The sequence below is a fragment of the Anomalospiza imberbis genome, unplaced genomic scaffold, assembly GCF_031753505.1.
Source record: "Anomalospiza imberbis isolate Cuckoo-Finch-1a 21T00152 unplaced genomic scaffold, ASM3175350v1 scaffold_172, whole genome shotgun sequence".
Lineage (NCBI taxonomy): Eukaryota > Metazoa > Chordata > Aves > Passeriformes > Viduidae > Anomalospiza > Anomalospiza imberbis.
This window is the reverse complement of record NW_027099806.1, coordinates 1-14,597: the sequence shown is the minus strand read 5'-3', so window position 1 is coordinate 14,597 and position 14,597 is coordinate 1. Positions and strand designations below refer to the sequence as shown.

The following is a 14,597-nucleotide window of genomic DNA, read 5'->3' as shown; positions in this document are numbered from 1 at the left end:
GGTGGCCATCTTGCTGTGGGCGGGGCTGGGGGCGGTGTCAGCACTGGGGGTTCCCTTTGGGGGGGCTGGGCAGGCTCTGGGCGCCCTCCAGGACGCGCTGCTGGTGCCCGGCCAGCGCCACCCCCATGCGCAGCAGGTCCCTGGGGAGGGGACACGGGGGTCACCGTGGGTCCCTGTGCTCCCTGAGCCCCCTGGTGCCCCCCAGCGCCCCCAAGCCCCCCCGGCACCCCCGCCCATCCCCCCGTACTCGCCGCGCAGCTGTGGCAGCAGCTCCAGCCCGGCGGCGCCGGCGCTGCCCGAGGGCTCCTCGCGGCTGCCCGGCTCCTGGCAGGATGGGGGAGAGCTGCGGGGACAGAGAGGGGGTCAGGGCCACCGCCCAGGGACCCCAGCCCAAACCCAGGTGTGCTAGGGGACCCCAAATGAGTTCAGGTGTGCAGGCACCCCCCAAAATAATTCAGGTGTGCTGGGACCCCCCCAAATTAATTCAGGTGTGCTGGGACCATCCCCAGTTGAGCTCAGGTGTTCAGTGCCGGCCCCATCCCCCCCAGCCCCACCCCAAACTGGCGCAGGCACCCCGCGCTCACCTGCGGGGCTCCGGTGGGGGCGGGCGGAGGCTCTCGGGGCGCCGGATGAGGCGGTCGAGGGCGCGCACCAGGTGGGGGAAGGTGGGGCGGGCGCCGCGTTCGCGCTGCCAGCACTGCAGCATCAGTCGGTGCAGTGGCGGGGGGCAGCGTGGAGGCGGCGGCAGCCGATAGTCCTGCTCGATGGCGTTGATCACCTGGGGAGAGGTGAGGGCACAGGTGAGGGGGAAAGTTGGGGTTTTGGGGGGGGGTTGGGGTTTTTAGGGGGGATTTTGGGGATTTTGGTGCAGTTTCTGGGGGGAATTTTGGGGTTTTAGGGGAGTTTTTGTGGGGGTTTTCGTGGTTTTTTGAGGGGTTTTCGGTTTTTGGGGTTTTTGGGAGGTTTTTGTGGGGTTTTGCAGGGGGGTTTTGCGTTTTTTGGGGGGTTTCTTTGTGGGGTTGGGCGTTTTTTGGGGTTTCTTTGAGGGTTTGGGAGTTTTTGGTGGAGTCTTTGGGGTTTTTTGGGGGATTTTGGAGTTTTTGTGGGGTTTTTTTGGGGTTTCTTTGGGGATTTTGGGGGGTTTGGTGGGGTTTTTAAGGTTTTTGGGAGTTTTTGGTTTTTTTGGTGGGGGGGTTTTGGGATCTGGGGGTCCGGGGCTGCGGGGCGACTCACGTCCTGGTTGGACATGTCCCAGTAGGGCCGCTCCCCGAAGCTCAGCACCTCCCACATGACGATCCCATAGCTCCAGGCGTCGCTGGCCGAGGTGAAGGTCCGAAAGGCGATGGCCTCGGGGGCCGTCCAGCGGATCGGGATCTTCCCGCCCTGCCCAGGGGGCTCGGGGGCTCAGGGGGGCCCCAAACCCCCCGGGAAACCCCAAAAACCCCTAGGAAACCCCAAAAAACTGCCCAGGAAAACCCAAATCCTCTGGGAAAACCCACTGAAATTCCCCCAAACCCGCTGAAACCCCCCCACACCCACAGGAACCCCCCAAAACCTGCCAGAATCCCCCCAAAACCCCCCCAAACCTGCCAGAATCCCCCCAAATCCCCTCTGAATACACCCCAAATGCCCCCAAAATCCCCCAAAACCCAGCAAAACCCACCAAAACCCCCCCAAAACCCACCAACCTCCCCACACCCACCAGAACACGCCCAACCCCTCCCAAAAACCAACCAACCCCCCACCAAAATCCCCCAAAACCCTCTGAACCCCCCCAAAACCCAGTGAAACCCACCAAAACCCCCCAAAAACCCACCGACACCTATGCCAGAACCCCCCCAAACCCTGTGAGCCCCCCGGGGCCGGGGTCTCACCAGCGAGCTGGTGTAGGTGGGGTCGCTGTCGCCGTCCAGCGCGCGGGACAGCCCGAAGTCGGACACCTTGCACACCAGGTGCGCGTCCACCAGGATGTTGCGCGCCGCCAGGTCGCGGTGCACAAAGCCGGCCTCGGCCAGGTAGCGCATGCCGGCCGCGATGCCGCGCAGCATGGCCACCAGCTGCAGCGCCGGCAGCGTGCCCTCCCGGCCCTGCCGCATGCGCCCCCGCGTCAGCGCCGGCCCCAAGGCCCCGCGCTGGCCCCAGATCCCCGCGGTGTCCCCAAATTCCTGCGGTGGCCCCAGATCACCGCAGTGTCCCCAAATCCCCACAATTTCCCCCCAGTGTCCCCACTGTCAGTGCTGGTCCAAGGCCCTGCGTGGCCCCAGATCCCCGCGGTGTCCCCAAATTCCTGCGGTGGCCCCAGATCACCGCAGTGTCCCCAAATCCCCACAATTTCCCCCCAGTGTGTGTCCCCACTGTCAGTGCTGGCCCCAAGGCCCCGCGCTGGCCCCAGATCCCCTCAATGGCCCCGGTGTCCCCAGCGTCCCCAAATCCCCTCAAAGTCCTCAAATTACCCCAGTGTTCCCCCAATGACCCCAATGTCCCTAATCCCCCCAATATCCCCACTGTCCCACCGATGTCCCTGCTGTCCCCCATGTCCCCAAACCCCCAATGTCCCCAACCCCCCGCTGTCCCCGCTGTCCCCACCCGCAGGAAGGCGTCGAGCGCGCCGTGCAGCAGGAACTCGGTGACGATCATGGCGGGGGGCCCGGCCGTGCTGACCACGCCGCGCAGCCGCACCACGTTGGGGTGCCGGAACTGCCCCATGCGCGCGGCCTCGCGCAGGAACTCCCGGCGCTGCCGCTCGCCCGCGCCGCCCTTGAGCGTCTTCACGGCCACCTCGGCTTCGGGCTGGCCCGGCAGCGCCAGGCGCCCGCGCCACACCTCCCCGAACTCGCCTGTTGGGGAGAAAATTGGGTAAATCTACCCAGAAACCAGCCAAAATACGGATAAATCTGCCCAAAAACACCCAGAAACCAACAAAGCCCACCCAAAATCCGGATACATCCCCCCAAAAACCAGCCACACCTCCCCAAAGTCACCTGAGGCAGGTCAGACTCACCTGTCAGACCCACAATCCCCTAAATCCACCCCAAAATGCCCCAAAATGCCCTGGAATGTCCCCAGAATGCCCCAAGATGTCCCAAAAATTACCCGAATGTCCCCAGAATGCCCCAAAATGTCCCCAAAATGCCGGCAGGCTCACCTGCCCCGATGACCTCCTCGATGGTGACGCAGGTGACGTCGATCTCCTGCGCGAAGTCCCTCAGGGCCACCTCGGGGTCCTCGTAGGTCAGGGGGTCGATGTAGAGCTTCCCGCCTGGGGGAGGGGGCAGCGGGCGTGGCGGGGTCACCTGGGGCCACCTGAGGTATTTTGGGGTCACCTGGGGCCACCTGGGGTCATTTGGGGTCAACAGCTGCCACCCCCCACCCCTGTGGGGACACGGAGGGACATTTCTGGGGACATTTGGGGACATTTCTGAGGAGATTTTTGGGGACGTTTGGGGACTTTTTTGGGGACATTTGTGGGGACGTTTGGGGACGTTCGGGCTCCCCCTTACCGAGCCCCCCGGGGCCGGGGCCGCGTCGCTGCTTCTCCGCCCGGAGCCGCCAGCGCCTGAGGGGACGGGGAGGACACGGGCGTGGGGACCCCCCCAGGGACCCCAAAACCAGCCAAAATAACCCAAAACAGCCCAAATCCGCCCCAAACAAGCCAAAATCCACCCCAAACCCACCCAAAGCACCCCAAAATAACCCAAATCCCCCCCAAATCCCCCCAATCTTTCCCCAAATTCCCCCAAACCCCTCAATCCCTCCCCAAATCCCCCTAAATCCCCTCCCAAACTCCCCCAAATTCCCCCAAATCCTCCCCAAATTCCACCTGAATCCCCCTAATTTCCCATAAATCCCCCCAAATCCCTCCAAATCCCCCTAATCTCCCCCAAATCCCCCCAAATTCCCCCCAAATCCTCCTCAAACCCTGCCAAAATCCTCCCAAATTCCCCCAAATCCCCCTAATCTCCCCCAAATTCCCCCAAACCCCCCCAAATCCCCCCAGCCCCCCTCACCTGAGGCAGACCAGGGCCCCTCCCAGCAGCGCCAGCACCAGGAGCCCCCCCAGGGCAGCGGCTCCAGCCACGACCCCCCCGGGACCCCCGCGGGACCCCTCTGCGGGAAAAGGGGGGGTCAGGGCGGCTCGGGGCATTTGCGGGATATGGGGGATTTCGGGGGTATTTAGGGGGATTCAGGGGGCATTTTGGGGGAATTGGGGATGTTTCGGGTGGTTTTAGGGCAGTTTTGGGGTGGTTTTGGGGTATTTTGGGGGGTTTCAGGCTCTCACCGCTGCCCGGGGCGCTGACCGTGGTCTCGGGCCCGAAGTCGCCGTAGCCGCCCTCGGAGCGGGCCCGGACCCGGACCCCGTAGAGGCCCCCCCGGCGCAGCCCTCCCAGCTCCGCCCGTGGCCGCGGCACCTTCAGGAACTGGGGGGGCCCCTCCCCACCCCCCAGCTGAGGGGGTCAGGCACCCCGAAACCCCCCGAAATAAATCCCTGAAACACCCCGAATCCAGCTCCAAAAAAAACCCTGAAACCCCCCGAATCCACCCCAAAAAAAACCCAAAAACCCCAAATCCAGCTCAAAAAAAAACCACAAAAATCCTGAATCCCTCCCAAAAAAACCCCAAAAACCCCAGATCCAGCCCAAAATCACCCCCTAGCTGTGGGGGTCAGGCACCCCAAGAAACCCCAAAAACACTCAAAATAAACCCCAAAAAACCCCAAATCCAGCCCAAAACCATCAAAAATCCCCCAAATCTCCCCAAATCCCCCCAAATCCCCCCCGCAACCCACTCTAAATCCCCAAATCTCACCAAACCTCCCCCAAATCTCCCCAATCCCTCCCAAATCCCCCCCAAATTCCCCCAAATCTCCCCAAACCTCCTCCAAACCCCCCAAATCCCCCCGAGCCCCCTCCTCACCTTCTCGTAGTACTTGACCTCGTAGTCCAGCACGGGGGGCCCGGGGGGGCCCGGGGGGGGGCTGGGCCAGGCCAGGGTGACGCCCCCGGGACCCCCCCCGACCCGGACCACGTCGGACACGGGGGGCGGCACTGGGGGGCGACGGGGAGAGTCAGGGGGGCTGGGGCGGTTTGGGGGGTCCTGGGGCGGGGGTGTTGGGTTTTTTTGGGGGGTGGGTTTGGGTTTTTTTTACGGTGGGTTTGGGTTTTTTTGGGGTGGGTTTGGGGTGGTTTTTGGGCTGGTTTTTGGGGTGGTTTTGGGGTGGGTTTTGGGCTGGTTTTGACTATTTTGGGGTGGTTTTTGGGGTGATTTTGGGCTGGTTTTGGGGTGATTTTGGGCTGTTGCCGGGTTGTTTTCAGGCTGGTTTCGAGCTGTTTTCGGGCTCTTTTCAGGCTGTTTTCGGACTGGTTTTGGGCTGTTTTCGGGGTCTCACCGTCGGCGCCGGCGGTGACGTTGATCTCGGCCGCGGGGGGCTCGGGGGGGCCCGGGGGGGTGACCCCGCTGCGGGCGCTGACGCGGAAGCTGTAGGTGACCTGCGGCCGCAGCCCGGCCACGCTGACCGCGGGGGTCCGCAGCCCCTGGGGGGGGGGCGCCCAGGCCAGGGGACCGCAGGGGCCGCACGGGGGGGGCGCCCCGCGGGGCGGGGGGCACGCCCGGCACCCCACGTGGTAGCGCAGGTCCGGCCGGTCGCCCCCGGCCCGCGGGGGGCTCCAGGACAGCCGGACCACTGAGCCGTTCACCTGGGCCACCAGGGCGCGCGGGGCCGAGGGGGGGGCTGCGGGCAACGGGGGGGGGGTCAGGGGGGATCCTCGAAATCTCCCCCGGAGAGAAACCCACCCAGGCCCCCCCCCAAATTCCTCCTGGGACCACCAAAATGCTCCCCCAGAGCCACCCCCAGATCCCACCCTGAAGGGAATCCCACACAGGACTCCTGAAATCCCCCCCCGGACACCCAAAACCCACCCAGGACCCCCCAAATTCCTCCTGGGACATCGAAAACCCACCCAGGACCTCCCCCCCAATTCCCCCCAGGAGGGAATCCCACCCAGGACCCCTGAAATCCCCCCCGGGACCCCCAAAATTCTCCCCCAGGACCCCTCAAATCCTCCCCAAGACCACCCCCGAAATACCCTAACCCTCCCATCCTGGACTCCCCAAATCTCCCCAAGATCCCCCCACAGCCCAATAAATTATCCCCAAATCCTCCCGGATTCCCCCCTCGAAATGCCTCAAAATTCTCCCCCGAGGACCCCAAAAAAGCCCCAAAGCCCCCCCAAAGTCCCCCAGCCCCGCCAGCACCGGAGCAGCGGTCCGGGGGTCCCTCGCCAGGGGCTCGGAAGAATCCAGGGCGGCAAGGGCAGGAGGGGGCACCGGGGGAGGGGGCTTCACTCTGGGGGGGGCAGGGCTGGCACCGACCCCCCCCCGCCTCTGCCTTGAACGTCTCGGGGGGGCAGGCTGGGGACAAGGGGGGACACACGGGGGGGGTCAGTGGGGAGCGGGCAGAGACCCCCTTGGACCCCAAAAACAACGCAAAACACCCAAAACCAACCAAAACCAACAGAAACCACCATAAAAAAAACGAAAACCCACCCCAAAACACACTTTAAGCAATGCAAAGCACCCCAAAAACAACCCCAAAACCCCCCAAAACACCCTAAAAGACCCTAAAAACACTCCAAAACCTCCCCAAAACCTCCCCAAAACCTCCCCAAAACACCCGAATAACAACCCAAAACACCGCAGAAACAACCCCAAACATCCCAAAACACCCCAAAAACAGCCCAAAACACTCCAAAATCCTCACAATCCCCCCAAACTCACGCCGACACCCCGTCCCCTCGCTGGGCTCCATGCCGGCCCCGCAGACGCAGCCCAGCGCGGGTGGCTCGGCCCAGCGTCCGTCCTCCCGGCAGTACATCAGCGGGACACCCTCGCCGGCCGGCACGGCGCCCGGCACGCAGGCCCCGGCCACGGGGGCCACCAGCTCGGCGGGCACGGTGGCCGGGAAGCGCGCGAGGCGGGCGGTGGCGGCCGGGCAGCGGCGGAAGAAGAGGCGCACGGAGAGCAGCGCCATGCAGGCGCCCAGGTCCTGGAAGGCCAGGTAGAAGCCGGCGCGGCTCAGCGGGCCCAGCCGCAGCACCTTGCGGTTGACGCGGCCCCGTGGGCCCCCCGGTCCGGCCCCGGGCCAGCGCGCCAGGTGCTCGGCGGCCACCGTGTCCACCTTGACGTAGGGGTTCTCCATCCAGGGCGGCGAGGTGGCCGTGGCCGTGTCGGCGTCCGACTCGTGGTAGAACACCGAGAAGGTCTCCTTGCAGGCCCGGGGGGCGCCGGGGGCACCACGGCGGCGCCGGGTGGGGCCCCGCGGGTGGAACAGGTGGGGAGGGGCGGGGTCGTGCGGGTGGAGGGGGTTGGGGTGGTCGCCGCGGAGATTGAGGGGTTTGGGGTCGTTTCCGGACAGATTGAGCGGTTTGGGGTCGTTGCCATGGAGATCGAGGGGTTTGAGGTAATTTGCACAGAAATTGAGTGGTTTGGGGTCGTTGCCATGGAGACTGACAGTTTTGGGGTTGTTTCCATAGAAGTTGAGCAGTTTAGGGTCGTTGCCATGGAGATCGAGGGGTTTGAGGTCGTTGCCATGGAGATCGAGGGGTTTGGGGTCATTTCCATAGAAATTGAGCGGTTTGGGGTTGTTGCCACGGAGCTCGAGGTTGCCAAGGGCATCCCCGTTGCCAGGGGGACTCCCGGGGGCGTGTCCAGGTGTGTCTCCAGGCGTGTCCCCAGGTGTGTCCTGAACCGCCCCAGCTGTCCCCCGTGTCCCCCCGGGGCTGTCCGGTGTCCCCCGTGTCCCCCGTGTCCCCCGAGCCGCCCGTGTCGCCCCCGGGCTGTCGCACGCCATCACGGTGAAGCGGATCTCGGCCAGCACGGTGGTGGCGGCGCCGCGGGGCACCCAGCGCGAGCGCAGCCAGCTGTTCTGGGCGGGGCTCCAGCTGTTCTGGGCGGGGCTCCAGCTGCGGGGAGGGGCGGGGTCCCGGCCGGCCCCGCCCCCGCTCCGCCCCGAGCACACCTCGAAGGTGCGGACGGCCCCGCCCAGCTCCGCGTCCAGCGCGCTCAGCTCCTCCCACTGCGGGGACAGACGGACAGGGGGACAGGGACGGACGGACAGGGGGACAGGGGGACAGGGGGACAGGCAGAGGGACAGAAGGACAGAGGGACAGGGGGACAGGGACAGAGGGACAGACAGAGGGACAGGGACAGGGGGACAGGGACGGACGGACAGGGGGACAGGGACGGACGGACAGGGGGACAGGGGGACAGGGGGACAGGCAGAGGGACAGAAGGACAGAGGGACAGGGGGACAGGGACAGAGGGACAGGCAGAGGGACAGGGACGGACGGACAGGGGGACAGGGACGGACAGTGGGACAGACAGAGGGACAGAAGGACAGAGGGACAGAGGGACAGGCAGAGGGACAGGGACAGGGGGACAGGGACGGACAGTGGGACAGACAGAGGGACAGGCAGAGGGACAGAAGGACAGAGGGACAGGGGGACAGACAGAGGGACAGGGACAGGGGGACAGGGATGGACGGACAGGGGGACAGGGGGACAGGGACGGACGGACAGGGGGACAGGGACAGACAGTGGGACAGGCAGAGGGACAGGCAGAGGGACAGAAGGACAGAGGGACAGGGGGACAGGGACAGAGGGACAGGCAGAGGGACAGGGACAGGGGGACAGGGACGGACAGTGGGACAGACAGAGGGACAGACAGAGGGACAGGGACAGGGGGACAGGGACAGACAGAGGGACAGGGATGGACAGAGGGACAGAGGCACAGGGACAGAGGGACAGGGGACGGGGGGGACACGGGGACACGGAGAGGACAAGGGGTGGGGACACGCAGGGGACGCCGTGACAGGCGGACACGGGGGGGACAGAGAGGTGAGCGGCGCTGGCCTCCTGTCCCCCTGTCCCCCTGTCCCCCTGTCCCTGCGGGTGTCACCTGTCCCTGTCCCACTGTCACCTGTCCCTGTCCCTCTCACCTGTCCCTGTCCCCGTGTGTCTCACCTGTCCCTGTCAGTGTCACCTGTCCCCGTGTGTCTCACCTGTCCCTGTCAGTGTCACCTGTCCCTGTCCCTCTCACCTGTCCCTGTCCCACTGTCACCTGTCCCCGTGTGTCTCACCTGTCCCTGTCAGTGTCACCTGTCCCTGTCCCTCTCACCTGTCCCTGTCCCACTGTCACCTGTCCCCGTGTGTCTCACCTGTCCCTGTCCCACTGTCACCTGTCCCTGTCCCTCTCACCTGTCCCTGTCTCTGCGGTGTCACCTGTCCCTGTCCCAGTGTCACCTGTCCCTGTCCCTCTCACCTGTCCCTGTCCCCGTGTGTCTCACCTGTCCCTGTCAGTGTCACCTGTCCCTGTCCCTCTCACCTGTCCCTGTCCCTGCGGGTGTCACCTGTCCCTGTCCCACTGTCACCTGTCCCCGTGTGTCTCACCTGTCCCTGTCAGTGTCACCTGTCCCTGTCCTTCTCACCTGTCCCTGTCAGTGTCACCTGTCCCTGTCCCTCTCACCTGTCCCTGTCCCTGCGGGTGTCACCTGTCCCTGTCAGTGTCACCTGTCCCTGTCCCTCTCACCTGTCCCTGTCCCTGCGGGTGTCACCTGTCCCTGTCCCACTGTCACCTGTCCCCGTGTGTCTCACCTGTCCCTGTCAGTGTCACCTGTCCCCGTGTGTCTCACCTGTCCCTGTCAGTGTCACCTGTCCCTGTCCCTCTCACCTGTCCCTGTCCCCGTGTGTCTCACCTGTCCCTGTCAGTGTCACCTGTCCCCGTGTGTCTCAGCTGTCCCTGTCCCACTGTCACCTGTCCCTGTCCCTCTCACCTGTCCCTGTCCCTGCGGGTGTCACCTGTCCCTGTCCCACTGTCACCTGTCCCCGTGTGTCTCACCTGTCCCTGTCAGTGTCACCTGTCCCTGTCCTTCTCACCTGTCCCTGTCAGTGTCACCTGTCCCTGTCCCTCTCACCTGTCCCTGTCCCTGCGGGTGTCACCTGTCCCTGTCAGTGTCACCTGTCCCTGTCCCTCTCACCTGTCCCTGTCCCTGCGGGTGTCACCTGTCCCTGTCCCTGCGGGTGTCACCTGTCCCTGTCCCTCTCACCTGTCCCTGTCCCTGCGGGTGCACCGTCCAGCGCAGCTCGCTCGTCTCCAGCCGCGTGTCCAGCAGCGTCTCTGGGGGGACGGGGGTGTCAGGCCGGGGGACCCCAAATTCCACCCCAAAAAACCCCAAATTCACCCCAGAAACCCCAAACCCACCCCACAAATCCCAAATAGACCCCGGGGCCCCCAATCTGAAACAGAGACCCCAAATCCACCCCAAAAACCCCAAATCCCACCCTAAAAACCCCAAATCTGACACAGAGACGCCAGAAACCCCAACCCCCCCCAAAAAAAACCAAAATCCGCCACAGAGACCCCAAGAACCCCAAATCCCATCCCAAAAACCCAAAATCTCACCCCAAAAACCCAAAATCCGACACAGAGACCCCAAATCCACCCCAAAAAACCCAAATCCGACACAGAGCCCCCCAAATACCCCCCAGGGACCCCAAGCATCCCGACCCCCCCCATCCCAGGGGTCTCTGAAACCCCTCAAAGGGGCCCGGGGGTCCCCAAAGCCCCCCCAAATCCCGGGGGTCCCTAAATTCCTTCCCCCAAATGGCGGGGGGTCCCTAAATCCCCTCCCCCAAATCCTGGGGGGTCCCTAAATCCCCTCCCCCAAATCCCGGGGGTCCCAGGGGTCTGCGGGGGGGGTCCCAGGGGCCTTGGGGGTTTCAGGGGTGTCCCGGGGGTTTAGGGGGGGTCTCGGGGGGTCCCAAGGTGGTCCCGGGGGTGTCCCGGGGGTTTAGGGGGGGTCTCGGGGGGTCCCAAGGGTCCAGGGGGGCCCCAGGGGTGTCTGGGGGGTCCCGGGGGTCTCGGGGGGGTCTCGGGGTCACTCACCCTCCTCCGCCAGCCCCAGGGGGACCCAGAGCCACAGGAGCCACAGCCCCATGGCCGGGGGACCCCAAAATCCTGGGGGGTCCCAAAATCCGAGAGGGGGGGGTCCCAAAATCCGGGGGAGAATCCCAAAAATCTGGAGAGGATCCCAGAAAATCCGGGGGGGATCCCAAAATCCGGGGGGACCTCAAATCCAAGGGGAGGAGGGGATCCCAAAAATCCAGGAGGGTCCCAAAATCCAGTGGGGGTCCCCAAAAATCCTGGGGATCCCGAAATCCAGGAGGGTCCCAAAAAAACTCCTCGGGGGTCCCCAAAATCCGGGGGGGGGATCCCAAAATCCCCTTGGGTGGGTCCCAAAAACTCTTCGTGGATCCTCAAAATCTCCTCGGGGGGGTCCCCAGATTCGGGGGGTCCCAAAACCCCTCGGGGGGGGTCCCAAATCCCCTCGGGGGTCCCCAAAAACCCCTCGGGGGGGTCCCCAAGCCCGCGGGGGGGTCCTGGTGCCGTTTTTGGGGTGATTCGGCCGCGTTTTGGGGCCGGCTGGGGCCGCCCCTCCCCCCGCGGGGGTCGCGGGGGTCGCGGGGGGGGGAGGGGCGGGGCCCCCCCACAGGAAAGGAGCCTTTGTTCGGCACTTCCAGGGAGGGGCACTGGGGGAACTGGGAGGGACTGGGAGCCACTGGGAGGGGGCGGGGGGGCACGGGGGGGGCCTCAAGTGGGACCGGGAGAGACTGGGGGGGCACTGGGAGGGAACTGGGGGAACTGGGAGGAGCTGGGAGGGAACTGGGGGGCACTGGGAGGGACTGGGGGGCACTGGGAGGGACTGGGGGGCACTGGGAGGAGCTGGGAGGGAACTGGGGGGCACTGGGAGGGACTGGGGGGGCACTGGGAGGAGCTGGGAGGGAACTGGGGGGCACTGGGAGGAGCTGGGAGGGAACTGGGGGAGATGCAATGGGACTGGGAGCGCTGGGAGGGACTGGGAAAAGCCGGTACCAAGGACCAGTATAAACCAGTACGGGCCTGCATGGGCCTGTGCAGACCAGTACGAGATCAGTGAAACCCCAGTACAAACCAGTTTGGGCCTGTACAGACCAGTAAAGGACCAGTACAAACCAGTAGCACAGCATCCCAAGTGTTCTGTGAGGGCACTGGGAACACTGGGAGCACTGGGAGGGCACTGGGAGGGCACTAGGAGCACTGGGAGGACAGTGGGAGCACTGGGGGGCACTGGGGGGTACTGGGAGGGCACTGGGAACACTGGGAGCACTGGGGGGCACTGGGAGGGCACTGGGAGCACTGGGAGCAGTGGGAGGACAGTGGGAGCACTGGTCGGGGCACTTTCAAAATGGCGGCGCCCGGCGCGGCCTCAAGAGCCGCTTTGCGCCTGCGCGGGAGCCCGGCGAGACAAAATGGCGGCCGCCCCGCCGTCACGTGACGTGCGCGGAGAAGATGTCGGCGCTTTGCGGGAGGGGAGGGGGGCGTGGCCTGCGCGCGCGCGGGAGCAGCGGCCAATGGGGAGGGCGGCGGCCGCGGCCGCGCAGGCGCAGTGGAGCGCGAGTCGGCGCCAGGACCATAGAGAGGAGCGCGGCCAGAGCGGCCCGCACCGCCCCGAGCGGCCCCGGGCGCTTCCGCCGCGCCGCTGCCACCGGCGAGGCCGCGGGTAACGCCCCGGCGGGCGGCGCGGTGCCCCCGCGGGCCCGCAGCGGCCGCCGCTGCTTTCCCGCCCCCCGCCCCCTCTCCCGGCTCATTCCGGCCCGGCGCCATTTCAGTGGCGTCACTTCCGGCCGGCGCGGGCCGGAAGCGAGCGGGGCAGCCGCGCGCGGGGCCGGGACCGCGCGGGCAGGTCCGGAGATAGAGGGGGGGGGTCTCCGCGTGACGTCACGGATGGGAGGCGTGACGTCACCAGGGGGCTGGGGGGTGCGCACGATGGGCGGGGGGGGCCCGGGGGGGGTCGGGGCCTGCGGGAGGCCGCAAAGCATCTCGGGATGGGGGCCTAAGGGGGTCCCGGGGGTCCCGTGGGTCCCGGGGGATGATGGGATGGGGAATTGGGGGGTCCCGGGGGATGATGGGATGGGGAATTGGGGTGTCCCGGGGGTCTGGGGGGCTTTGAGCGGGAAGCTGGGGGGGCAGGGGCGGGGACTTGGGGGGGTCCTGGGGGTCACTGTGGGGGTCAGGGGTGTCCGGGGGATGACCAGGTGGTCACTCTGGTGGTCACTCTGTGGGTCAGGGGTGTCCTGGTGGTCATTTTGTGGGTCTGGGTCGCCACTGTGTGGGTCAGGGTTGCCCGGGGGTGTCCAGGTGGTCACCGTGGGGGTCACTGTGGGGGTCAGGGGTGTCCTGGGGGGGGGTCAGGGTTGCCCAGGTGGTCACTGTGGGGGTCCCTTTGGGTCACTCAGTGCCCAGTGACCCCGCTGACCCCGCAGTGACCCCACAGTGACCCCGCGGTGGCCGCGGCGGCGCCGGGATGGGGGACAGCGATGACGAGTACGACCGGCGGCGCAGGGACAAGTTCCGGCGGGAGCGCAGCGACTACGAGCGCTCCCGGGAGAGGGACGAGCGCCGACGGGACGACTGGAGCGACCGGTGGGGCAAACTGGGGGCACTGGGAGGGACTGGAGTGACCAGTGAGGGACTGGGGAGGGACTGGAGTGACCAGTGAAGGACTGGGGAGGGACTGGGGGCACTGGGGGGTCCCTGGTTCTCCGTTGATCCCAGTCCAGGCCCTGGGAGTGGTCCCTCGTCCCCAGTTGATCCCAGTTTGCCCCGCAGGGACTGGGAGCGGGGCCGGGAGCGCCGCAGCCGGGATTACCGGGACTACGACCGCACCCGGCGGGAGCGCTTCTCGCCGCCGCGGCACGAGCTGAGCCCGCCGCAGAAACGGCTGCGCCGGGACTGGTGAGGGACCCCAAAACCCCCGAAATTCACCCCAAAATTACCCCAAACACAGCCCAAACCTGCCCCAGAAACGGCTGCATTGGGATTGGTCAGGGACCCCAAAATCCCTTAAATTCACCCCAAAATCTCCCGGGTTTTTTCTCAGGGATGACCACGGCACTGACCCCTGACCCTCACTGACCACTGTCCCCCTTTGGCCGCAGGGATGACCACGGCACTGACCCCTGACCCTCACTGACCACTGTCCCCCTTTGGCCGCAGGGATGACCACGGCACTGACCCCTGACCCTCCCTGACCACTGTCCCCCTTTGGCCGCAGGGATGACCACGGCACTGACCCCTGACCCTCACTGACCACTGTCCCCCTTTGGCCGCAGGGATGACCACGGCACTGACCCCTACCACAGTGGCTACGAGCTGCCCTACAGCGGGGGCGGGGCTGGCCCCACCTACGGCCCCCCCCAGGCACCCTGGGGCCCCCATGAGATGCAGCACCAGCTGCTGCAGCACCAGCTGTTGCCCATCCAGGCCAGGTGAGCCTCAAAAACCCCAAAATTCACCCCAAAAACTGAGCTGGGACCCCCCAAAACCTCCCAGAAACCCCAGGCCTCTCTGAGCTCCCTAGACCCCAAAACCACCCCAAACCACCCCAAAACCCTGCAGGATGCAGCACCAGCTGCTGCCCAGCCAGGCCAGGTGAGCCCCAAAAACCCCCGAATTCACCCCAAAAACTGAGCCGGGACCCCCCAAAACACCCCCAAAAGCCTTAA

At 65.8% G+C, this 14,597-nt stretch overlaps 2 protein-coding genes across 2 annotated transcripts; one reads left to right on the top strand and one right to left on the bottom strand.

Moving 5' to 3' along the window:
• Nucleotides 1-37: 37 nt before the first annotated feature.
• EPHB4 (EPH receptor B4) lies at nucleotides 38-11,069 on the bottom strand. The gene is made up of 17 exons (XM_068178076.1): nucleotides 10,939-11,069; nucleotides 10,100-10,170; nucleotides 7,834-8,071; nucleotides 6,775-7,290; nucleotides 6,253-6,408; nucleotides 5,387-5,728; nucleotides 4,915-5,045; nucleotides 4,280-4,445; nucleotides 4,008-4,107; nucleotides 3,501-3,556; nucleotides 3,146-3,259; nucleotides 2,587-2,837; nucleotides 1,875-2,087; nucleotides 1,234-1,383; nucleotides 585-778; nucleotides 248-343; nucleotides 38-140 (listed from the first exon to the last, which is right to left on the bottom strand). Exons 1-17 carry the CDS (start codon nucleotides 10,988-10,990, stop codon nucleotides 38-40), a joined length of 2,949 nt encoding a protein of 982 aa, XP_068034177.1. The 5' UTR covers nucleotides 10,991-11,069.
• A 2,297-nt stretch (nucleotides 11,070-13,366) lies between these two features.
• Nucleotides 13,367-14,394, top strand: SRRT (serrate, RNA effector molecule). The gene is made up of 3 exons (XM_068178066.1): nucleotides 13,367-13,515; nucleotides 13,702-13,827; nucleotides 14,205-14,394. The coding sequence occupies exons 1-3, from the start codon at nucleotides 13,397-13,399 to the stop codon at nucleotides 14,362-14,364; spliced, it is 405 nt and encodes a 134-aa protein (XP_068034167.1). The 5' UTR covers nucleotides 13,367-13,396; the 3' UTR covers nucleotides 14,365-14,394.
• The last annotated feature ends 203 nt before the right edge of the window (nucleotides 14,395-14,597 follow it).

What these genes read in the sequence shown, in the direction of transcription:
- EPHB4 (XM_068178076.1), bottom strand. Translation starts at nt 10,990, where the DNA reads ATGGGGCTGTGGCTCCTGTGGCTCTGGGTCCCCCTGGGGCTGGCGGAG. An exon ending in GGGGCCCTGGTCTGCCTCAG is followed by an intron (nt 3,557 to 4,007) that starts GTGAGGGGGGCT and finishes CCGTCCCCTCAG; the next exon opens with GCGCTGGCGGCTCCGGGCGG. An exon ending in CGAGGAGGTCATCGGGGCAG is followed by an intron (nt 2,838 to 3,145) that starts GTGAGCCTGCCG and finishes TCTCCCCAACAG; the next exon opens with GCGAGTTCGGGGAGGTGTGG.
- SRRT (XM_068178066.1), top strand. Translation starts at nt 13,397, where the DNA reads ATGGGGGACAGCGATGACGAGTACGACCGGCGGCGCAGGGACAAGTTC. An exon ending in CGGGACGACTGGAGCGACCG is followed by an intron (nt 13,516 to 13,701) that starts GTGGGGCAAACT and finishes TTTGCCCCGCAG; the next exon opens with GGACTGGGAGCGGGGCCGGG. An exon ending in AAACGGCTGCGCCGGGACTG is followed by an intron (nt 13,828 to 14,204) that starts GTGAGGGACCCC and finishes CTTTGGCCGCAG; the next exon opens with GGATGACCACGGCACTGACC.